The 24,631-nt window shown below is 63.0% G+C and overlaps 1 protein-coding gene across 1 annotated transcript; it reads right to left on the bottom strand.

Moving 5' to 3' along the window:
• Window positions 1–505: 505 nt before the first annotated feature.
• CDHR1 (cadherin related family member 1) lies at window positions 506–21,388 on the bottom strand. The gene is made up of 17 exons (XM_038533736.1): window positions 21,291–21,388; window positions 20,628–20,705; window positions 19,560–19,705; window positions 18,606–18,656; window positions 17,449–17,538; window positions 16,032–16,118; window positions 14,866–14,982; window positions 13,850–13,993; window positions 12,731–12,809; window positions 10,903–11,003; window positions 8,023–8,226; window positions 7,504–7,656; window positions 5,810–5,974; window positions 4,960–5,027; window positions 4,322–4,550; window positions 3,456–3,713; window positions 506–2,837 (listed from the first exon to the last, which is right to left on the bottom strand). Exons 1-17 carry the CDS (start codon window positions 21,343–21,345, stop codon window positions 2,286–2,288), a joined length of 2,577 nt encoding a protein of 858 aa, XP_038389664.1. The 5' UTR covers window positions 21,346–21,388; the 3' UTR covers window positions 506–2,285.
• Between the last annotated feature and the right edge of the window lie 3,243 nt (window positions 21,389–24,631).

Below are 24,631 nucleotides of genomic sequence, written 5' to 3'. Positions count from 1 at the left end.
CCCCACATGCCCAGGTTCCATGATTGCCTCTGTCTGGATCTGTCCAGGAGCCCGCGACCCCCCCAGGGCCCGGATGCTGGCCTGGGCTTCTAGCCCAGAGGCTCTTGTGACCAGTGTCCCAGGGACCACACCATCCCCAGGCTTCCGTGTCTGTGCCAGGTCTCCCCATCCCCGCCGTCCTGGGCTGGGTTGGGGGGGAACTAGTTCTAGCTCCAGGGCTCGTTCATTCCCTCCCAAGCGACCCCGCTGGGGCCTGTCCTGCTCAGGAGAAAAGCCTAGTCCGGGCCTGTGGTGGGGCACGATCGCATAGCCAAGCCCTGCCAACGTGCTACCGTTAGAGGCACACACGTGGCCATCTGGACTAAATTTCGCAGCCGCCCACGGAGTCAGATCTGGGGGTTGGGGGAACCCCAACTCCCCGAAGGAGGCAGGCTGGGCCTGCTGTCAGGGAGACTGGCCCCCGCAAGCCCGCGAATGCCCACGTCAGCAGGGAGCAGGGGCCCCATCGCCCTTGTTTAACAGGCTTTATTGACCACTTACAAAAGGGGTCGACGGCACGCACAGCGTAAGGATGCTGCGCTCCCCGCGGACGGCACACACTGCCCAGGGCAGCCGTCTCCTGAAACACAGGCTGCAAAACGCCCCTGGGGTCACGCTGGGCCCCGGCCTGTTGGATTCCACCTCTGAATACACTCCGGGGCCGGGATGCAGAAGCCCCACCACGGGGCTTACACGGCGACCCCGCCAAGCAACCTCTTCAAACGCACACTCAGAAACGGAGGGAACCACGTGTGCATAGAATCTGCTTAAATAAGATCACGGAGGAGACTCGAGCGCTCGTTAGTAGGGGCGGCAGGTGCAAACAAGCCTCCCACCTCCCTCTCCCTGACACGTCTGGGTTCCTTATAAAGCAGGTTTCCTTGAAGTTGGGCAGGACTTCTTTGCACTGAACATAGAGGCCTGTGGGTCCACTCTCCAGGCAGGTGGTCACCGGCTGGCCAGGGGTGCTCGGCCAGAGGGAAGCGCTGAGAAGCCCAGAGCCCCGAGACCAGGTCTCCGCCACCAACCTGCTGTGGCCTCCGGCCATCGCTCCTCCCTCGGAAACTCGTTTGTCCTCTGGACAGAGGCTTGGGCTGGAGGCACTGCGGCCTTGGCCCCCTGGGGCGCTCGCTGGGGGGGTGGGGAGGACGACGGGACAGCCTCGGTCAAGGGCAATGACATCATTCAGATCTGGCTGCCAGGGGCCGGGGGCTGCACTCGGACGTGGTCCAGGCCCTCCGGGGGATGCTGGTCAGAATGGCTCGGAAGGCTTCCAATACTCTCTGGAAGAGTTGCCCCCCCCCCCCCCCGCCACCCTGCCTGGAGAGTCGGGCCGCAGGAAAATACTGCGTGTTGGTGCTGCTTTTGCACTTGCCCGAAGCCCTTGTTCCCACGTGTTTGTCCCAGGCTTCACCTTGAGCCTGTGAGTGGCGGTGGGGACGGACTCGCTTCACTTTCCAAACGAGGAGTGAGCGACCGGGGGTTTAGGCGGCTTTCCCCGGGTCATACCATGTGAGCAGGCTACAAATCGGTGTCTCCAGAACCCGCACTGTCCCCTCAGGGACCCCGGGTGGCACCTCGGGCGGGGCTTGATGCTCTCCCGGGTGGCTCGGCGGCTACGGCCACGCTGCAGCCCGGACACCTCTGGGCCCACCTGGGACCGCCCTGGCTGGGGCCGTGTCATCCCGGTGCCCCTGGTCCCACGCGGGTGAGGCAGGGGCCCCGTCTCTGCCCAGACACCACCGTCCTCCTTGCAGTTGCCTCTTCGGGGAACAGCCCCGCAGGCCACGTGAGTTGTCAGTGCGTCCCTGCCCTGCGCAATGCACCTGCTGCCCCACAGCCCGCGGGGGGCCCTACCCATAGGCTTGGCCAGAACCCAGCTTCCTTCTGCTCCTGCCCCTGGCGGGGGGCTTCGGGAGCAGGTCCCGGCTGGCCCCACCACACGAGGTTGGGGCCCTGGTCCTCACCTGAGGGCGCTGGGGCCCCAGGAGGACCCGCGGGGCTGGAGGACCCCCAGCCTCTGCGGATGGGGAGCGCGCCGACGATCTGGGTGAGGAGGAAGGATCTGCCGGCGCCCCCCATGAACAGAGGACTCCCTCGTCTACGGTGTGTCCGTGTCCAGAGCCGCGGACGAGGGGCTTATGTCACTGCACGGAGGGAGAGGACCCTAGGGGGCAGATGGCGGGGAGCGGGGTGCAGGCAGGAGGACGGCCAGGGCGGGGACGCGGGGGCCACCGGGACACCTGCTAGAAGTGAGCCTTATTCCCCACGCCCTTCTTCTCGAACTTTTGCCTTAGCTCCGAGACCAGAGCCGACTGCGTGGGGCCTCCCGCCTCGGGCTGCGGCGAGCGCGGGGGCTGCCGAGGGCTGAGGGAGCCCGAGACCGTAGGCACAGCCCAGCGCGCCGGGCCCGCCCTGGGAGCCCTGGGAGCCGCTGCGGGCGCGGGGGGCGGCGCGGGGGCTGCGGGCGGCGGGGGGCTCCCCGGGCCGTTGTTGTTGCCGTTCTCGTTCTCGTTGGACGGATCCTCCTTGAGCGCGAACTTGGCGGCGGCCTTGGTCCTCCGGAACCGGAGCCACTCGACGCGGACGGCCCGGGGCGCGGGGCTGGGCCGCTGGCGGAGCACGCGCCGCACAGGCAGGACCCTGCTGGACTTCTTATTGCGCCAGAAGGTGGCGGTGGAGATGAGGACGGTCAGGGCCACGATGATGGCCATGAGGCCGGCCAGGACGGCCACAGCCTTCAGGGGGTTGTCCTTGGTCTGCATCAGGAAGGCGGCCACTGGGCTCCGCGACAGCGTCTGGAAGACAGAGCCACACCCTCGCCTTCTGCTGCTCTGGCCCCCCGGAGCCCGGCGGCTCTTGGACTTGCTGGGGTCGGGCACCCCTTGAGGATCGGAGGAGCACCTGGGCTCCAACCCGGAAGGAACGCACGGACCATGCAGCGCTCCAGAGAAATGCACCAAGAGAGCGTGTCGAGCATGCGAGCAGCCTCAGATTCAGCTGGACGGGCCCCTTGGGAGGAGGGGCCGCTTCCCTCCAGCGACCAGCGACCGGGCCCCACCTGGCGAGCGTACCAGCAAGTCCCTTAGTGAGATTCCCAGCAGCCCGGAGCTGAGAACGGCCCACAGTGGCTTTACGTCTGCCTTTTAATGCCCGTTCGGAGGCACCATCACTGTCCCCGGTTATGGTTACGGGAAAGGAAGTGGGGGCTGGGCAAAGCCCAAATAAAAAGTGTTGAAATTTGGATCACCTGCCACTTGATCCCAAAGCCCACACGTCCGACGGCGCCGGCGGCCGGTGCTGGCACCGAGTGTCCCCCGGAGGAAGGCTGGGGACGGTCTTCCTTCCTCTGACCACACCGCAGCAAGGCCCAGCTGGCCCTCCCAGCTCCCGCTCAGCCCTGCCTTGGTGCCCACCTCCGTGTCGGTGACGTCAATCTTGAGCAAGGCCGTGGTGCTGAAGGAGGGGGAGCCACGGTCCTTGGCCTGCACCTCTAGGGACCACGTGAAGTCCCCGCCGGGCGTCATGTTGTGCAGAGCATCGAGGGAGCGGATGGAGTTCTTGAGCCGGATCTCTCCGGTGTGTGCATCAATGTCGAACACGTTGGATGGCTCTGCGTGGGTGATGGAATAGTCCACCAGGTTGTTGGGCTCCTCTGCGTCCTGGTCCGTGGCCTGTGCGTGGGGAGGGTCGGACAGAGTGGGGCTTCGAGGATGACGCTTGTGCACCTTGGCCACACCGGTGGGTCACATGTGGGTGGCTTGCTGGGTTGATGGGAAGCGGTCCTACCCCTACTTGGAATGCACTGGACTTGGGAGAAGCACTGAGCAAGCCGGGCCGGTGCCAGGCGCCTATGCCTGTCGTCCCCTTCTACCCTCAGAACGAGGCTAGGCAGTAGGCGTTGTTAAGAGAAAACCCAGAAGCTTGGGTGATGAGCGACCTGTCTAGGGATAGGAGCCTGGAAGGAGGGCAGCTGGGACTGAAAGCCTCGTCTGCTGGCTTTCCACACTGGGGAGACCGGGCGGCGGGGCACTGCTGCGACAGCGGGAAGCCAAACACGGCAACTACCCCGGCTTCGACTGTTTCTTGTGTGAAGGGGCAGCAATACCTCCTTTGTAGAGGTAATTTCTGGGTTGAGGTGGGGATGGGGACATGCCTTAAAACCCCTGCTCGTCCCGGGAAGCCAGTACGTGGTGTTTTAAAATAAGTTATTATCCTGCGGCGCCTCTTGCAGCAGCTCCAACAAGGCTCTCAGGGAAGCCTGGCTGCCCTCGGAGCTCACCTCGATTTTCACCGGGGTCCCCAGCACCATCGTCCTCTCCTGGACGCTCTTTCCAAACTGAGGGGAGTGGTCGTTGACGTCCAGCAGGGTGACGAAGACCTCGGCCAGGCTGTATTTGCCCTCCGTGTCCTCCGCCTTCACGTAGAAGTTGTACCTGGCGGTGGCCTCGGCATCCAGGCTGGCCCAGGGCTGGGTGTAGATGAGCCCGGTGGACGGGTGGATCAGGAAGCTGCAAGGCACAGGGCACTCGGGCTCTGCTTGTACGAGCACACACGCATGTGCGCACGCGGGCAGCCCTGTCGGACTGAGCCACCTCCCATGCATTGTGCAGCTTCTCCAAAGGGCCCCCCCACCCCGGTCCTATCCCCGACCTACGCACCCACCTATTAACCCTGAACTTAACCCCTTGTAGCCTCAGGCCCTGCCCCGTCCTCCCGGGGCCCGCCCCTCCATCGCTCTCAGAGCCCAGGAGCTCAGCCTCAGGTCTCTCCTGCTCCCCCCACCCTGACCCTGGGCTCAGGCTCATCCTGAGGTCCAACCCTCTCCAGGGTCCTCCTGTGTGGGGCACCCGTCCTCTCTGCCCCCTGCCTCTCAAATCCCTTGCCCAAGGTCCTGCCCAGGATCCTGGATCTACTTACGGGTCTGCCCCGGGCCCGTAGATGGAGTATTTGACTTCGCCCCACGGACCCGTGTCTGGATCCACAGCCTGGAAGACACAATGCTCCGGGTGGCCCCTGCCCTTGGAGGGCTGCTTCTCGGCAGCGACGCAAGGGGACCCGGGGTTAAACCAACTAGGGACAGCCAAGCTGGAGGCCTGCCCGGGAGCCCTAGTTCTCTGCCCAGGGCTCAACTGTTGGAGGAGGCAACAGGTGTGGATCTGGAAGGCACGCACCCCTCCTTTATAAATGAGGCAGGGCAACGCGGATAGCCCCGCGGTTTAGCATCTGCCTTAGGCCCAGGGTGTGACCCCGGGGTCCCGGGATCGAGTCCCACATCAGACTCCCTGCATGTTGGTGTATGGAGCCTGCTTCTCCCTCTGCCTTCGTCTCTGCCTCTTTCTCTCTTTCTTTGTGTCTTTCATGAATAAATAAATTAAGTCTTAAAAAAATAAAATAAAATAAAATAAGTAAAATAAAATAAATAAAATAAAATAAAATAAAATAAAATAAAATAAATAAAATAAAATAAATAAAAATAAAAAAATAAAATAAAATAAAATAAAATAAAATAAAATAAAACAAACGAGGAAGGAAAGGGAGATGGGGCCCATGCCCCGAGCTCGGGGTTTATGCCCGTGTCCCCCTTACAGTCATACCCGTCGTACCAAAGAAGAACCTGAGCCTCAGGGAGGCCCGGGAGCTTGTCCCAGGACACAGTTAATGAGTCTGGGCTTTGCGATTCAAACCGGGAGCCAGGTGATTTCAGGAGGCCCCTTCGTTGGGAGCCCCCACCCTCGGCCCCTACCCCCTGGGGTAGCCCCCAACCCACCGTGACAGCCACCACGTTGGAGCCCCCTGGCGCATTCTCGGGGATCCTGGCAATGTAGTAGTGGGAGGTGAACTTGGGGACGTTGTCGTTGGTGTCCAGGAGCTGGATCACAACATCTGCAGTGGAGCTGAACTTCTCTGGAGTGCTCACCTCAATGGCCAGGAGCTGGGGGAGGAAGGAACCTAAGGGCTTGTCCGGGCAGTGGCCCGGGGCTCCCCGCCCCACACCCACCTGCCCTGCCCCTCCTGCTCGGCCGCCAGCCTGCCAGGCCCACCACCCCCTGCCCGGGCACCCCGAAGGCCCACGGTCTTGAAAGGCCGGCTTTCTTGCAGTTCCCAGGGGGCCAACTTCCTTGGTCTCGTTGACTTGCATCTTCCTTTCTGGTCTCTATTTCAAGAATTATTTTGTTACATGATATAATTTAATATTTGTTAGGGAGCTTCCCGACTCCTATTCTTTCCTTCTGTTTTCCTGGCTGTACTTAGAGGTTTCTTTCTTCAGAGAAAAATCAGTGTGATTACGTCAAACCGCCCCCCGCAACCTCCCCAAAGTCTTGGCTGCCCAAGACTCGGTTGAAATGATATTGGATCCTTTATTCACTTGATGAGAATTTGCATTTTCTTAAGCAAGGTGCGCCTTTATGTTTCTTGCTTCCTTTACGTCTCTTTGTTAAATTCTCATGGGTTTTGTTGTTGTTGTTGTTGTTGTTGTTGTTATTTAGATGCTGCATAGTTACTATCCTAATTCCTAGGAATTTTATCTTTGGTTGTTATTATAAAAAAAGAATCTCTTATTCATTATTCTCTTTGGAATTTTTCATACGCAGGAACACTCTCGAATTTGGCGTATTAAGTCTGCCATCGGTCAGGTTAGCAACTTTGCTGTGTTTGTTTTTCCAACATTTCTTAGATTTGTGTAAGCAAACAATAACAACCACTTACAAATAAGGATATATTTTTTTTGTCTCTTCCTTTCTGACGTTCATGCCTCTTATTTCCTTTCTTTATCCAGGAATAACATTACTCCAGGAACAGTGCTAAATAATAGCGGTGATAGCAGGTGTCCAGGATTTGTTCCTGACCTCATAGGAAGCTTTCAGAATTCCACTTTTAAGCATGATGTACGCTGTAGTGGTGGTAATGTATGTATAATTATAAATAATTATAATAGTTTAAGGGGTGTCAGTGAAGAATTTGTTTTTCCTTTATATTAATAATTATGTATGTTTATATATAACATGCATCATATACATGTGTATAATTTTAATCACAGATTCAAAGGAATTTTTTTTATCTTCTGCTAAAATTTTTATCAGGATCAGTCACAGATGTCACAGATGTCAAAGGCATAGGACAAATACGTTTATCTTGATAATCAAATCGCTTTTCTGCCTCAATCTGCTAACCAGGTGCATGGAGCCCCTTTGCACTCCTAGGGACAGTCACGGTTTGGGATGGGGGCTCCGCGAGGCTGTGTGGGCAACGGGAGCAGGCCCCTGTGCCCTCCCCCTGCCCCCCTCCACCCGGCTGCCCCGTCAGCAGGAGGGGCTGAGGACCTGAGAGGGGGAAGGAGGGCCAGGAGGGCAGAGGAGAGGCAGAATCAGCAGGGACCCCGCAGGACTGAAGCAGGAGCTCCGAGGACCCCCCAACACCCCCCCAACACCCCCGTTCAGGGCAGTGCAAAGCGTCACCTGCCTTAAAGGTCAAGACTTTGGACTTTTCAAAGTCAATGGCGGCTGAGTTCTCCACAATGATGGTGACCTGGGCTTCGTTCAGGACTGTCAGTGGGACCACGCGGAAGATGCCTCCAGGCCCCACCAGCCGCAGGTTGAACTTGGCATTGGCTCCCTGGGGGAGAGGAAATGGGGAGGTGAATGGGCATAGAATCTCCTTAGACAGTCAGGCTAAGCGAGGAGATTCCTGTGCCCTTAAGCCAGGGAGGTGGGTGGGAGGAAGCCACTTGGCTGGCGGTGGAGACTGAGCGGGGCAACACTCATATAGCCGGGCCCCGCACCGGGCCGAGGAGGGACAGACACGGCCGGACACACAGGCGCTTTGGCTCGGCTACACTTTGTACTTGATTGCGAGGGTCCCCAGCTAAGCAGCTGGCCTCCACTCAGCCCCCCTCCCCCAGCTCCTGGGATGCAAGTGGCCAAGGCTGATGAGCTCAGCTCGGGGCCCTGGGAAGACGGGGTGGAGCGCAGGCCCCCGCACCTGGTCTGAGTCGTTGACGGTGATCTTCAGGCCCCGCAGGATCTCTCCCTGCGGCGGGTGCTCGTACATGGACAGCTCAAATCTGTTCTGGGGTCCACTCTCCCCGTAGAACGTAGGTGGATGGTTGTTGAGGTCCACGATCCTGACGGTGACCGGGACCATGGCCTGGGCAGCTGGGACACCTGCAGAGCTGACCTCGGTCACCTGGGGTGGGGACAGGTGGCTACTGCTGTGAGCCCGGAGACCCCAAGGTGGCCCCACGGACCTCGGCCTCGGTTACTCGTCCCCACGCATAATTCCCCCTCTGTAGGTGTGGCTGCCCTACAGATTTCCTTCTGACCGCACATGGCAAAGGGGACGAGACACACTTAGTCCTGAGACCACGCAGACCGTAACTCGTGTTTTCTAGCAGACTCTCTCCCTTGCCAGCTCTGATGAGACGAGAGGCTTGGGTCCCAAGGAACTAATGGTGACCCCTGGCCAACAGCACACTGGGAACTAAATCCTGCCAGTAATCATGTGAGCTTGGAAGCCAGTCCGTCCCCAGTCCGGCCTTCAGATGAGAACCTAGTCCTGGCTGACAGCGTGGTGGCAGCTACACGAGAGACCCTGAATCTGAGGACCCGGCGAAGCTGAGCCTGGAGTCCTGGCCCACGGCGACTGCGAGGTATAAGCGTGTGTTGCTTCAGGACACTAGGTTTTCGGGAGCGTTGCCGCAGCCCTAGGTGACCTTATAGGGATTAGTACTGAGCCTACTTCACAGACGAGGCACAGGGGGTAGAGAAGTCCTGGGGTCACGCAGCTGCTGAGAGGCCGGGCTGGGGCAGGAGGAGCTCAGAGGTGTCTGGTTCCTCACTGAGCACTCCCCCCACCTCCCCACACCGGCCCCTCTTTGCAGCCAGGCAGGTACGGGTTCAAATCCCCACACTGCCACGTTCTGTCCTGGTGTCCGTCTGGCCAGGGGGGCTGCAGGGGGGGGTGCGTGGAGACGCAGCAGCAGACACCAACACGGGTGCCACAGCCGGGCCAGCACAGGCCCCGTGTGGACCACCTGCTGTGGCGGGCACTCCCCAGGACTGCACCACCCCCCGCCTGCCCTGGGAGCAAGCTCGGCCCTCCTGCCCTGAAACTCCATGCCCTGGCACCTCCACCGCCTGAGCCGCTGCCCTGGACCCCCTTCCAGAAGCCTCCACCTCCGCGGCCTAATTCCTCCTTGGTTCTCGGCCCGTCTCTCTGACTGTCACACTGTGAGGTATGTCACACTGACACCTCCTCTACCTTCCAGCTCCGCTCGACCTCTGACCTCTCCTGGGCTTGCTTCCTTTGGGGCCACAGCCCTCCTCACTTGGCCTCCCAAGCTCCCACGGCTGTGCTCTCAGCCAGTGCCCCTCGGTCCCCACAGCCACTCCCCGGGAAGCCCCGCCCCCCAAGCCCACCTTCCGCAGGCCCTGCAGGCGATACTGTCTCCCAGGTGCCAGCCCGTACCCCCGGGTGCCTGTTTCAAAGTCAGGGTGACAGCGACACTCTGCATGCCGGTCCTCTGGGACCTGCCTCCCGTCCTGCGCTCCCCATAGCATCACCCCCGGCCCCCTCCCTCCCCCCGCCTCACTCCCCTCCCTCCCCTTCCCTCATCCCTGATCCCCTTCCCTCCCACCCCTTTCCCTCACCCCAGGCCCCCTCCCTCCCCTTTCCCTCACCCCAGGCCCCCTCCCTCCTCTTCCCCTCACCCCTCACAGCCACATTCTGTGGAGTCTGCCTCTTTCATATTTTACAATTTGACTATTTCTGCGATTCCCCCTCCCTCATCCCCAAGGGCCTTCATGTATCACCTTGACTAATGGCTCTGCCCCCCTGCTTCTCACCCAGGTCCCCCTAAACTCAGGTGGGGACCAGGGTTCTCAAACCTTAGGCTGGGGCTTGTGCCAGAATCACTTGGGGTCTCAGGACATGCAGCGTCCTGGGTTTATCCCAGACACACTAAGCTCCTGTTGCAAGGACCGGGACCTGGAAATCCTGCTGGCCGAGGTCTGGAGACCTGGGAACCGCCCGCCCCCGGCCCCCCCCCCCCCCGCCCCCCCCCCCCCCCCCCCCCCCCCCCTAACGCAGACAGGATGAGCTTTTAAACAAGACTCTAATCATGCTCAAAAGCCTTCAGTGGCTCTTTACTGATCTCAGGCAGGACCAGCTCCTGATAATTTGCAGACCCAGTGAAAAATGAAAATATTTTTTAGCAAACACCTTCGTTAAAAAAGTGTTTGAAAATACGGTTAAAAAATTATCCAGAATTTCAAGACAGCAAGAGCAGAGCATGATGCCCAGCAGGGGACCCTTCTAATGGTGATCCCTGCGTGATTACACAGACCGCATGCCCACAAAACCGGGCCTGTTCCAGGAAAACAACCGTGTGTCACATTCAGGGCCTTTACCCTCCTGGGCCCAGCCTGCGTCCAACCACCTCTCTGTCCTCGTGCTGCCCATGGACTGTGCTCTGGCCCCACGACTGCGTCCTTGCTGCGTCCCTAGTACCTCATGTGCCCTCACCGCCAGCCTTGGCTCAGGGGGCTTTCCTGGCCCACAGCGCCCCAGTCACCCTCACCCTCCGCTGCAGGGATGCCCTTCCCATCTCCACCGGCTGGTCCTACCCATGCTCGAGGCCTTGCAAGTCAGTCCTGCCTCCTTGTGAATTCACATCTCCCCTTGCCAGGGGCTGTGCGGTGTCTGCAGCATTCACACAGGCTGTGTGATGTGGGTGCTCCGTGGGGCAACACCTAGCTCCCTCCCTGGTGCCGAGTGGGTGCTGGGGGTGGGCTGGGTCTCATCACCATTGGAATCTCCCAGGGCTGGAGGGTGGGAGGAACAGCCAGGCTAGGGGGAGGGTACCTGTACGTGCAGCTCGTACACGTCTCTCCTGAGCTGTGCAGGGCTCTGCATGACGGAGAGGACTCCAGAGGTCTCGTTTATCTCGAAGGCTCCATCACTCCCTGTTAATGGGGAAAAGATGTGCCCTGCAGCTCCACACGTGGCCAAGGGAGGCCCAGGGGGGGCCACACCAGGTGCTCCGGTAGCCTATTTATTTTTTGAAGGAATTTGCTAATTTTATTTTTATTTATTTATTTATTATTTCTTTATTTTTACATTTTTAAAATTCAAATTCAACTTACCAACATATAGTATAGCTCATCCCATCAAGTGCCCTCCCCCTTCTAGAACGATTTATTTATTTAATTTATTTATTTATTTATTTATTTATTTATTTTAAAGATTTTTATTTGTTTATTCATGAGAGACACAGAGAGTCAAAGACAGGCAGAGGGAGAAGCAGGCTCCCTGCGGGGAGCCCAATGTGGGACTCGATCCCAGGACCCCAGGGTCACCGCCTGAGCCGAAGGCAGACGCTCCACCGCTGAGCCCCCCAGGCATCCCCCCTATTCTAGAATGTAATTCTATCATCCGGATCTGGCCTGTGAGGAAACTGAATTTCAGAGGGGCTCAGTAATTTTCTGAAGCTGACACAGCGAGTGTAGACCTGGGGCGTAAACGCCCTTCTGAGTCTAGCTCTCAGCTTTCATAGAACTTTTCGGCCCTTATGGGCCACCTGTGTGCATGTGGGTGTGCACGGGTGTGTGTGTGTGTGTGTGTGAGTGATGAAGAAAGGAAGGGAGGCACAGACCCAGAAGTAAGGAGACAGGGAAGGGCAGAGAGGAGAGAAAGGGGCCGGGGCTGCAGGGGGAGGAGCAGAGGCGGGAGAGGAGAACAGGGGGGACGCGGGTGCTGGGGTGGGGAAAGCTGCCTGCTCCACCCGCGTGGGCCGCTGGCAGGGGGCGAGGGTGGGCCCGGGGGTCTGAGCGAGAGCACGGCCACGAGAGCAGGTCCCCGAGCAGGTGCCCGGAGTGATGATCCCACTCAGGGGCTCGGCACTGCGCAGACCGACGGGCCCTGGGGGCCATGGAACCCGCCCGGGGCCACCTGGACCTGCTCAGTCGCTGCTCGGTGGTACAAAGAACAGTCTTGGCACCAGGACACTTGGGTTCCAACCCCACGGGAACGCGGGATGGCCCGCTGGCGTCTCGGAGCCGCTCTCATCCACAGGCAGCGCTAATGTAGGGAGTGCAGTTTCATCGTGGCATCTAATTCATTTAATTCCACTATATGCTCTAGGTCAGGGATTTTAAAGAATGGGAGCGGTGCCTGAGGCGCTCACTCAACTCGGTTTCCTACTCCTGGGTTCGGCCCAGGTCACCACCTCAGGGTCGGGATCGAGCCCCAGGTCAGGCTCCGTGCTGGGCGTGGAGCCCGCTTGGGGTTCTCTCCCTCCTCCTCCCTCTGCCCCCTCCCTCCCCAAAAGAATGAGAAAAAAAAAAACAGCTTTAGAAAGTGTAAGAAATGTTGCTCCCCCTTTTGCTAATTAAAGTGTGGCCAGGGAGGAGGGACAGGAGTCGGTGCCACCCACGTTGCTCTCAGTCCCCGCCCCCCACACTTGCTTCTCTCCATGTCGCTGGACGTGGGGGCCAGCAGGGGTGGAGCACAGGCCCAGGAAGGCTCGTCACCTCCTGGAGGGACCCAGCAGGCCCCCCGCCCCCATACACCTTGTACTTGTACGAATGAGGAATCTGGGACCCGGGGAGGTCTGGGCAGGTCACTCCGATCGCCCAGGAGCTGGGAGCTGGAGCCCAGCAACGGGCCCATCCCCAGATGGCTCCAGACTCACCGTTCAAGAGGCTGTAGAGAATTTGGTTGGGTTTGCCTCGATCTCCGTCCATGGCAACCACCGTCAGTACCTCCGAGCCCTTGGGTGAACAGAAGTGGCGCCTGAGGCCGGTAGTGATGCCGGGGCTCGCCCCTCCCCAGACACCTGCCCCCATGCAGGGGGTGCCACCGCCACCCAAGCAAAGGGCCAGGCCTCGGCGTGGCCCCCACCTGTCTACGGGGACTGGGGCACCACTGCTCCCCGTCTCTCCCCCGCGTGGGTCGGCGCTTGGCCACCCGGGGACAGTCGGGCCTCCCAGCGGGCCTCGTCCCCACAGCTCGCCTTCCCACACGCCGCACTCAGCTCCGGCCTCCACCGTCTGGCCCTGCAGCCTCGCCCTCCTGCCTCACCCACCTTCTGCCTTCAGGGCCACGTGGAGGGAGGGTTGGGGCCCGGGCGAGAGGGGCCGGGCACGGGGGCTCCAAGGCAAAGCCCAGGAACAACGATGCTGGCCTGGGCCTCAGCCTGCCGCCCTCCGGGCCCCTCTCCCTGGCCCAGGCGCCCTCGTGGCTGCATCCTGACGGCCGTGCCTCAGCCGCCCCGTCCACCCTGAGTTCCAGGAGCCGCAGGGGCACCGGCCCGCGTCCCTCACTCTGCGCTCGTCTCCACCACTCGGCCGTGGCTCCTGGACCAGCGGCACCCCAGCCGGGGCCCAGCGCGTGAGAGGCCCGGGGCATCGCGGCCCAGTCTCATCTGGTCTAGAACCGTCCGACCGGGGAAGGAAGGCCTGAGGATGCAGCGCCGTTGCCCAGAGCCCTGGAGCCTCGCGGGAAGGCTGGGCCTGCTGTGGCCTCCAGCGAGCCCCCCTCCGCCGGGCGGAGCCTCGGCCCCTCCCGCACCCAAACCCCGGCGATGGGCCCCCACAGCCTCTCCTCCCGGCCCTTCTCAGGGGCTGGAGGCGTCAGGCCGCCTGAGCCAAGACGTGGCCACCACGGCGGCGGCGCCAGCAGGTGCAGCCTCCCCCCTGCACCCCCACTGGCCCATCCACGGCCAGCCCTGCGCGGAGGGGCCCAGAGCTGGGGCCCAGGGCTCCCGAGGCAGCGGAGACGGGGGACCGGGGCCGAGGGGCCAGCCACCCACCGGAAGGGTGTCCTCATACACGTAGCCATAGTAGGGTGTGCCCACAAAGATGGGGGCCATGTCCTGCACGTCCTCCACGTTGACTGTGACTGTGGTGGTGGCTGACAGCACCACGTCAGCCCCTCGCAGCCTCCCTCCGCCATCCTGCGGAAGAAGCAGGTGATGAAGACAGGGGCGCCCCGGGGCGCCCCCGCCGCTGCCTGGCCCGAGACCAGCTGCCCTCTCTGATTTCTCTTGGCTCCTGCATCACCTGGGGACCATCTCCCCCTCACGGGGCTTGTTTAAAGAAGCTGATGCCCGGAAGTCTTAGGCAGCACCTGGTATGCACGAGGCACCCACGGGTGTTGCTTTGGGGAAAAGAGACGTGAATTCTGTCTCCAGGGAAATCGCGGCCGACAAACGGCAGGGGAGGAGAGGGTCAGAGCCCAGTTGCCCCCCCTGCCGGGAACCCAGCTTCAGACGCCCCGGGGACCCGCTGAGGCCTGAGCGGGCCCGCACCTGAGCCCAGGCCCGCAGGTGGGTGGTCTGGACCGCAGCGCGACGGCCTGTAGCCAACATGTGAGCAGCAAGGGCCTCTCCTTTCCTGGAAAGGGAAGTGCTGGGCCGAGACGGAGAGCTGGGCTTCCCGCCCGCAGGGGGCTGAGCGCCTGCTGAACTGCAGGTCCCACGTCACGCACCTTAGAGACCCGAGTTGCTCAGCTGAGCCTCACGGGTGGGCAGATGAGGAAACGGAGGCCCAGACGGGGAGAGGTGAGGTGAGCAAGGCCCCGCAGACGGAGGGAGGTGCCCGGAGGCCAGGCCGTGGGGGGGGGGGTCGTGCTCACGGGGTGGACACCCCCTCCAGGAGCCAAGGGGCCATCTTCGGCCCACAGACTGCAGCCTGGGGACCGCGTCCATGCCTCTCCAGGGGTTGTGGCAGCTGCACCCCCGTGCCCATCGCACGAAGTGCCCCCAGCCTCTCCTAGGACCTGAGCCTGCTCCAATCCGAGGGCTGCTTCCCCACGCCTCCCCGTTACCTTGGCGACCACGGTGACAACGTGGGCCCGTGCCTTCTCGTAGTCCAGGGTGGCCCCGGCCCGGAGGCGCAGCACGCCGCTGTGACGGTCCACGGCAAACACAGTGGCCTGTGCACTCTGCAAGAGCGGGGGGTGCGCTGGTCCTCGGACTCAGGCCCAGGCCGGCCCAGGGGGGGTCCCTGTGCCACCCTCCGTCGGGGAGCCCCGGCTGCGCTGGCCCTGGGCCCCTCCCATCCCTCAGCGTGCTTCCCGCCGGCCGGGCCTGGAGTCCCCGCAGGTACCCGGCAGGTGCCCTGACCCACAGCAGCGGGGACTCAGAAGCCAGAGATGGGGAGGCCTTCTGCATCTGCAGGGAAGCCACTGCAGTGGGGGTGGGGGGGGCAGGGGATGATCCCCCAGCCGGGATGGGGTTACTGTGCGTCACGGCCGTTAGCCGAGCTTTACAGGCAGCTAATCCCCGCCGCCCGTGGGCAGGTGCCGGTGTCTTTCCCACTGTGCACGTGAGGAACGAGCTGGGAGAGCCAGGCCCACGAGGAGGGGGCAGGGTCTCCCCGGAACATGGGGCGCCCGGGGAATTCTCCAGAACCCCCCCCCCCACCAGGTCCTGGCTGCCTTGACAGTCGTGAGAGCAAGGGACAGACTGAGAACAAAGGAGCAGTGGCTGGTTCCTGCAGAGCCCAGGGAGGAGGAGGAGGAGGAGGAAGGGGGCTCTGCCTTTGATGGGGTTGCAGGGGGATGGACAGGGGTGGGCAGGGGTGTCACGGCGCTGCTCCTCCTGATGGGTCGCCCTTTGCCCTTCCTCCTCTCCACAATCCTAGGCCCAGCCAGACTTTCCTCCAACCCTGAGTGGGTACAAATGAGCCCAGCCCTCTCCCGGGGGAGTGGTTGGGCGTAGAGAGCTGAGGGTCCCGGGGATCTGGGGACAGGGTGGCAGGGGATCTCCGAGGAAGCCAGGGTGGGCCGGCCAGGGCAGACAGCTCCCACCCAGGGCCCTGTCACGTCCCCGCCAGCCCAGCCCTGTGGATCTGATGGGACCCCTCTGACAATCTTTGGCAATAGTAGAGACCCCGACTCAGGGCCTTGGCGATGGAGGTGGGGGCCATCCAGGTGTCCCCTCTAGCCCAGGCCCCTGCAGTGCCCCGTGTGCCCAGTGTGCCCCTCCTTACCTGCAAGAAGTAGGTGACACTCCCTCCAGAACCTGTGTCCTTGTCCACCGCGTGGACCTTTATGAGACTGCTCCCAGGAGGTATGTCCTGAGGGGTCACAGCCATTGAGGGCTCAGTCCCGGGGCAGAGAGAGAACGCTCAGGGGGCAGGGGGTGAGGGAGCCAGAGACAGGTGCAGTCGGGGCATGAAGGGCTAAGAAGAGGTGAAGAGGTAACAGGTGATGATGAACCTGAGAGCCGCCCACTGGGGGCCCGGCAGCCGTGGAGGAGACGTGCCAAAGTCGGGGTGGGGGCGGGGAAGAAGGCAGGGGACCCAGAGGGACGAACAGACGGCCTCCAAAACCAAGACTCCCAAAAGACAAAGGGTTTAAATATGGAAAATATGAAATGGGGGAAATGGTTAATAGACACATTCAGCACTGCCAGGGGTCACGTGCCTACCATTTAGGCCAAAATGAAGTTATCTTCTTCCTACTGGATTAGCAAACATTACAAAACTCGAGAGTCGGGACACCTGGGTGGCTCAGCTGTGGAGCAGAGTCCGCCTTCGGCTCAGGGCGTGACCCCGGGGTCCTGGGATCGAGTCCCCGCGGGGAGCCTGCTTCTCCCTCTGCCTGTGTCTCTGCCTCTCTCCCTGTGTCTCTCATGAATAAATAAATACAATCTTTACCAAAAAAAAAAAAAAAAAAACGAGAATCCCCAGTGTTGCTGAGGGATGGGAGACAAAGCCCCCCCCCCAGAGCCTAGGGGAGAGGGCAAGCAAACTCCACGTGGGCGCCTCCCCCGGGCACCCATGCTTTCAACCTGCCCATATCAAATCGTGGCCTGTCTCTTAGGGAAATCACCCTAATTAGCTATAGGGCCGTTTTACGTTTATGTGTTAGGTTCAGGATTTGATGCTTCTTACGACAGCAAAAACTTAAAGCATCTTAAATACCCAAATGCAAACGATGAGTTCAGTGAGTGGTGGACCGTGCACCAAGTGGAAGCGATTCAAAACATAGTTAAGCCTGGACTTCACGATCACGGAGGGAACGCTGACATTGTACGTAGGCGAAAACCAGCACAGAGGAAGCGGGGGTCCGGCATCGTCCCCGCAACGGAAACAACCACAAGCAAAGCGATCCCGTGAATCACCTGAACCTGACAAGGGTGTCTCCAGGCAGAGGGATCGGGGCTGATTTTTTAACTTTTTCTCCTGCCTTTCTACATATTTCACGTTTCCCCAGGAAACACACGTCATGAGCGTAACAGAAAACAGTACACGGACGTTCCCGTGGATCAAAACGAACGTGGGAGGGGTCGGCAACAGAGGTGGGGGGAGGACACGAAGTGGGGGCTCTCCGGAGGGCAGCGAGCGACGAGGGGGTGCTCGTCACCCCGGGTCCGGGTGGGAGTGCCTGGGGCCTCCTGCTTACCTCAGGCACCTGGACCATGTAGGGCTCCCGGATGAAACTGGGGGCCTCATCGTTGGCATCGGTCACCAGGATCGTGACTTTCTCTGCCACCTGCGAAGGGGCAAAAGGGACAGGAGTTGGGGCAGTGCGACTTTCTGGGCAATAAAAGGACGGGGGGGGGGGGGGATGCCCTGGGGGGATGTCTCTGCCCGATGTCTCCCCTTCTTCATCCCCTTCCTCCCTCCCCTCTTCCCTCCCTGCCTTCCTGCCTTCCTGCCTGCCTTCATTCATGCAGCAGATATTAGGAAGCGACCACGCGGTGCCAAGCACTGTGCTCCATCCCAGAGACAGAAGGCACAAGCTGATGGCGTGCGTTTTGCAGACCGGGCTGGCAGGCAGAACCGACACAGAGAAGGGAGGTGGTGACCTCCTGCGGGGCGGGAAGGGCGGCGGCAGGCACGGGTGGGCGCTGGGCGACAGGTAAACGCACACCATGGGTCTAGGAAGCTGTCCCCAGAGGCCCCGAGAAGAGGCAAGGAGCCCAGCCGTGGTGGGACGGCAGGAGCTTCTGCAGCAGTGCGTCGGGGAGAGGGGCAGAGGCGGAAAAGCCCGTCCGGAAGGAGGAGCAGCACACGGGAAGGCAAAGAGGAGTGACATGCGTGGTGGGTTCAGGGAACATAAGTAGATTCAGGGCGAGATGGTTGGGAGCGTGAACGTGGGAGACGAAGTGGGTGAGACAGATGGTGCGGGATGGGGCGGCCCGGGGTGCGGGAGGTGGCTTGGGCCGCGCGCATCCTGGGGCGGCGGGGGCGGCTGTGGGCGCCTTCAGGGCCGGGCTGTGGCTGGTCTAACGTTTCCGGGTGATGGTTCTGGCTGAGACGGAGTGGGGTCGGGTAGCCTGGAAGCTGGGGGCCCCTACAATCGCCCCGGCAAGCACCGATGAGGGCTGGGCGGAAGTGCTGGCCGTGGGGGAGGAGGGGACGGAGAAGCCAGTTCTGGGTGCCTGCGGGGTCACCTCGGGCGACCCGGCCAGGGCAGGTCGGTGCAGGCAGATGGGAAAGCGAGGTGCACGGGGTGCACGGGGGAGCACATCCTGCTGGGCCTCGGGTCTGAGCTGCCCTCGAGCCCCTAGAGGTTGGAGGAGGGAGGGTGGCCGGGCCGGCTCGGGGTGCACTTACCAGATTCAGGCCGTCTGAAATGCTGATGACAGCCTCGATCTCGTCCTCCCTCTGTAAGGCAGAAGGACTGGGTGGGTGTGGGGGCCTGATGGATCCGGGCTCTCCCTTCCCCGCCCCCACGGAGCCCCCCGGAGCAGACCCAGGCCTTGCGAGGGAGCTGGGTGCAAGGCGGGGGGCGGAAGGCTGCCTCTGGCCGTGCCTGGGGCCTTGCTTCGGGTCTCGGCACATCAGGAGCTCTCCCAAGAGAGCCACCGAGGTGCCCTGAGAGAGCGCTCCCTGGAGAAGGGGGACAGATGCTAAGCCCGTGTGCTGGGCTCCCAGGGGAGGGGGTTCCCCTCCCACCCCTCTGTGATTCCACAGCAGGTCTGCGGTATATCAGGCTCTCCTCCGTCCATGGTGGGGCCACGGCGAGGGAGGTCCCCAGGGTGCTGGGGAGGGTGCACCATCACACCTCCGCCCCAGTGTCCCTACAGCGATCTCTGACACCAGCCTCTCCTTCTCCACCTGGGTCTGCAGCTGGTGGAGTCCAGCACCGGCCCGGGGCTGGCCGGAACCCCCCGCAGAGGCCCAGTTAGGGGGCCAGCGAGGCCCACCGACCCGGTGCGCGGCCCCCGAAGAGAAATGTAGCCCATGCCCGGCGCCTGCAGGTGCAGAAAGGGGCAGAGGCGTGGAGGCGTGGAGTTTTACCAAACTCAGGCCCACTCTCCAAGCCACGCTTTCCCCGGCTGGCTCAGCCCGTAGAGCACCTGTTGATCCCAGGGTCGTGAGTTCAAGCCCCATGTTGGGAGTGGAGCTTACATTAAAAAAACAAAAAAACACTCTTTCCAGCCCTGATCTGCTGTCCCTTTCCTTTGGCTCACGGGGTCTCTCCCGGGACGACCTCCAGGGAAACCCACAACCCACGGAGGTTTGTCTGCACACGTGGCAGGCAGCACTTGTCACCCCCGTCCATACCTCCCTGTCCAGCTCTTCAACCAAGGTGATGTTTCCGAAATTGGGGTCAACAGAAAAGACACTTCTAGTGCTGGGGTCAAAGCTGATGTGATAGGAGACGGGGTCTCCCTCAGGGTCTGTCCCATTTAGAGTATATACGTGAGAACCTGGAAGGAGACACGGAAGGGGGACTAGAATCTGGGACCCAGCTTTTCCCCAGAGTGGCATCTGTTCAGGGCCAAGGATTCAGCCGTTTGGTTATAAAGCGGGTGTTCAATTCAGAGCTAGAGGTCCCCCCCTGAAGTGAGCACCCCCCCCCCCATCGTGACTCTTCATCGCTGTCAGTGAGGAGCTAGAAGCAGCCACTGTACGGACTGTAATCTGTCACACAGGTTACGGAGGAGCCTTGGGCGGCGGTGTCTAAGTCCAGGACGTCTGTGTGGTACTGACCCTGTCCCAGGAGCCAAGACCTGGGGTCCCAGGGGTGGGGGATGGGAGGAAAGGGAGGAGCCAGGAGGGCAGGGGGGTGACCCACGGGCAGCGTGGTGTCCCCACGTCTGGATTAGTGTCTGAGTAGGTAGGTCTCTCACGCTGCCCTTCTCTCGGAGCTCCCCACCCAGCCAGCGAGAGGTTAGAAGGGAGAATTCGTCTTTCCCCCTCCGGCCTGTGGACCCCAGCAAGGTGAGTGTTCCTAGGCCTCTTTAGAGCCTAAAGAGGGGGGGCTCCGGGAGGTAAGTACATTTGTTCAAGGTCACACGGTGAGTCAGGGGCAGTGCCGTGGCCGAGCCCAGCGGTTACATCAGGCTGCCAGCCGCCCCCTGCTGTTGGGGTGGCTCCATCTCCACCCCCCGCCCCCCACCCCGGGTCACCAGGACTGGCCTGGCTTAGGTCTGCAGGACAGCCGTGACCTCCTTTCCTGCAACCGCACTAGGGAATTGAGAGGGCACACAGGGCTCCCCGGGAGGGCCCACAGCCTGGCACTCGCTGTGCCCATGGGCTCCGGGGAGTCACGGGTTCAGTCCTGGTGTCCCAGGGAACGTGGGCCACCCTCAGGGTAACGGGGAGCAGGTGGCTGCCGGGGCTCCTCACCCACAGGGGTGTCCTCTGGGAGGCTGAACAGGGCCATGTTTCCGCTGTCCAAGAAGTGTGGGGCGAAGTTGGCCTGGGCTGCGGGGAGAGTGGGCGCAGAACACTCAGGGCCGGCCCTCGGCTTGCCCCATGCTGGCCCTACACTGGGCCCCGGCTCGCCCCACGCTGGCCCCATGCTGGCCCCCCGGGCTGTTCCCATGCTGGCCCTATGCTGGCCCCACACTGGCCCCCAGCTCGCCCCCCAGGCTGGCCCCAGGCTGGCCCCCAGCTGACCCCACACTGGTCCCCGGCTTGCCCCTCACTCCCGCCCCCCCCCGCCCCCTCCCCGCCCAGGCGGGGCTCCAAGTACCCCGGCCAGTCTCCGCCCATCACCCAGACCGGGACGGGAACCCCGCGGAGGGGGCCGCGCCCCGAGGTCGCCCTGGGAGCTGGGACGCCCCCGCCCCGCAGCGCCCCCCATCAGCCGCCCCGCCTCCCGCCCTGCTTCTGAGGGGTCCTGGCCCCAGAGCCGGTCTCCGGGTCTCCGGGTCTCCGGGTACCTGCCGCCCCCCAACCAGCCCGGCCCGAGTCCCAGGCGGGGGAGCGCCCCGAGCCTCTGCACCCCCCGCGCAGCGCCCGCCCCTGCTCCTCGCCCCGACCCCGCGCGCCCCCGCGGCCACTCACCCAGGCAGAGGCGCAGCAGCGCCACGGCCACCGCGGCCCGCGGGTCGCGCCCCATGGCTCCGCGGGCACAGCCTCCCTCGCCGCAGCAGCAGCCCAGCGGGAGCTGGAGAGCAGACGGGGCGGGGCGGGGGGTGCAGAGGCGGGGCACGGAGCAGGGGCGGGGCACAGGGTGCAGAGGCGGGGCGGGAGGGCGCGGGGGGGGGGGCAGAGGAGGGGCGCGGGGGGGTGCAGAGGTGGGGCAGGGGGTGCAGAGGCCGGGCAGGGGGACGCGGGGTGCAGAGGCGGGGCGGGGGGACGCGGGGTGCAGAGGCGGGGCGGGGGGCGCAGGGTGCAGAGGCAGGGCGGGGGGTGCAGAGGCGGGGCAGGGGGGCGCGGGATGTAGAGGCGGGGCGGGGGGTGCAGAGGCGGGGTGGGGGGTGCAGAGGCGGGGCGGGGGGGTGCAGAGGCGGGGTAGGGGGGCGCGGGGTGCAGAGGTGGGGCGGGGGGCGCAGGGGGTGCAGAGGCAAGGCGGGGGGGGCGCGGAGTGCAGAGGCGGGGCGGGGGGTGCAGAGGCGGGGCGGGGGGGTGCAGAGGCAGGGCGCGGGGTGCAGAGGCGGGGCAGGGGGGCGGGGGGTGCAGAGGCGGGGCGGGGGGGTGCAGTGGCGGGGCGCGGGGTGCAGAGGTGGGGCGGGGGGTGCAGAGGCGGGGCGGGGGGTGCAGAAGCGGGGCGCGGGGTGCAGAGGTGAGGCGGGGGGCGCAAGGGGTGCAGAGGCGGGGCGGGGGGGCGCGGGGTGCAGAGGCGGGGCGGGAGGGCGCGGGGGGGCGCGTGCAGAGGCGGGGCGAGGGGTGCGCTAAGCGGATGCCAGGGCGGGATCCGCGCTGTTGGAGCCGGCGCCGCCACCCGGGAGCGCGGGGCGGGGCGGGAGGGGCTCCCAGGCGGGCGGCCGCCAGCCCCGCCTCCTTCCTCGCCCCCCTCGCCCAGGTGCGCTGCGCAGGCGCGGTGGGGTCCCCGGCTGCGCGCCCCGGAGGAGCACCAGGTCGGGGGGGCAGGTGTGTTCCCCCAGATGGCCCCGAGCAGGGGGCCTGGGAAATTGGGGCTCCGCGGGGTCCGCAGCCTTGGCCCTTTGGCTGCAAAATGCACTTTTTAATTTTTTTTTAAGATTTATTTATTTATGGGGTGGGGGCAGGTGTGCGTGGGTGTGCCAGGGGGAGGAGCAGAATCCCTCCTGAGTCTGGGGGCTCCATCTTGGGACCCTGAGATCAGGGCCTGAGCTGAATCCAAGGGTCGGATGCTTAACCACCCAGGTGGTCCTGGAAAATGGGCTCTCGGCTCCCAGGCACTTGTGCATCTTCCCATCACCAAATGCTGGGACAAGGACGGGGCAGGCGCTCGTGGAGTGGCCGCGGAGATGCGCAGCCTGGGCCCTTCTGTAGTCACCCAGGCGCTGTAGACCCGACCCGCAGCGAGGATTTCCCGAGGCAGCGTCTTCCCAGGTGCGAGCAAGGCCAGCTTTCCCTTGTCCCGCCCACCTACCTGCCCCTCCCGCGGGTCTCTCTTCTCGGTTCCCTGGGTCGACAGACTTGCACTGGAGAGGGAATGTGAGGGCGCAGCTCACAGCCCTGCGCGTGCACTCCTGGGCCACCCATGTGATCTTCTGTGACCAGCACACCCCCTTCTGATGTGAGCATCCCTGCTTTGTTTGCTTTTCTAAGATTTTATTTATGTATTCATGAGAGACCCAGAGAGAGAGGCAGAGACCCAGGCAGAGGGAGAGGCAGGCTCCAGGCAGGGAGCCCCATGCGGGCCTCGAACCCAGGACCTGAGCCGAAGGCAGCCGCTCCACCACTGAGCCCCGCGGCCCTCATCCCCGCGTTAGGAAGGAAGAGGTGAGGCACAGAACAGAGCCAGGGAGGGACAGAGCCTAGGGTCGTATCCAGTTTTCACTGGTTCCGAAAAAAGGTTGAAACTGTGGCAACGGGAGAGGACCCTGAAGCTCCGAAAGCCTCAGCTCCTGGGCCCCTCGCCCACCTGTCTCTTCCGCAGCCTCACTTGAGTATTTGTAGTTTTTATAGCTTTGTTCCTTAGAGACGCCCCCCCCCCCATTGTCCGGGCTCAGCAGGCTCCAGGGACAAGCGGTCAGGCCTGTATGGCCCGGGGTTCCCTCGGATGCGGGCGGGTGTGGGTTACCCGGGGACACGGTGCTCACCCGAGGTCTGTCCCTGTCCACAGAGCACCTGGGACCCGGGGGAAGGAGCCGTTCTTTAGTGCGGAGGAGCGAGAGACTGTGTGGCAGGCGGCGGTTGTCCCCGCGGGCAGGGCTCGCCCGCTGTGGGACACAGGGCTCGGCCCTCACCTGCAGACCCCACGCCTCGGACACGCGTCGCCTTGTCCTCCACGTGTCCGTCACCGTCCAGGTGCCCAGCTCCCTGTCTCCCAGGGCCCCTGGCCGTGGCTGCTGCAGTGACACCCCAAATCAGTTCTGTCAGGTCAGGCCCTGATGGCATTTCCCCAGGTAGATTCTCGAAGCTGGGCCAGTGGCCAGGCAGGGGGTCAGGTGGGCGCCAGCCCGGCACGCGAGCGCCTCCTATCCCCCCCCCCCCCGACACACCAGCCGGGCGCTTCCACACTCTGGGCGCCCCCAACACACCAGGGTGTGCTAACCTGCGGTGCTTCGCTTGCTCACGCACACACTCAGCGGCCCCCCCCCCCCACGAGCTCTGGTCCCCTTTGCACACTCACGCATGTGGACCATCAATGGGTGACTGCGTGCCCATCTCCTCGTGTAAATGCGCCTGCACACGCACACCTGTACCAAGGGAGGCCGGGGACGCGCTGGACGGCAGGTGCCTGCTATTCAGGCTCATTTTTGGAAGGTCCCAGACCTGGAGGGAGGGGAAGGGGAAGGGGACGGGGAAGGGGAAGGGCACCACGCCCTGCTTCTTCCCTAGCTGTCCGGGAGAGCGCGGAGCCTCTGCCCCCCCGGGGTGAGGCCCATGGGTAGTCCCGGGGGCGAGCCCGGGGTACTAGCTCCAGCTACGTGGGCACCGGGCAGCAGTGGCAGCCGCACGTTCCTGCACAGGACCTCAGTGAGCCGGACACACAGGACCTTGGACAGACAGGGGACGAACCCCATCTACGTGTCAGAGGGCAATGAGACAGCCACCCCACACCCGGCCTGGGCGCAGCAAGGGGACAAGGGACAGCCACGCTGCAGAGTGGATGGTGTCCCGGACCCCCCAGGCCCACCGACCACTAGCCCCAGAGCCTGCTTGTGGCAAGGGATTCCCCGCCTCCAGCCAGGTGGGTGCCCCCGGCCCACCACCACGGGGGACCCTCATCGGGACCTAACCTGGGCTGGGCT

Source organism: Canis lupus, chromosome 4 (genome assembly GCF_011100685.1).
Source record: "Canis lupus familiaris isolate Mischka breed German Shepherd chromosome 4, alternate assembly UU_Cfam_GSD_1.0, whole genome shotgun sequence".
Lineage (NCBI taxonomy): Eukaryota > Metazoa > Chordata > Mammalia > Carnivora > Canidae > Canis > Canis lupus.
Note: the sequence above shows the minus strand (reverse complement) of the source record. Positions and strands in the feature narration are given on the sequence as shown.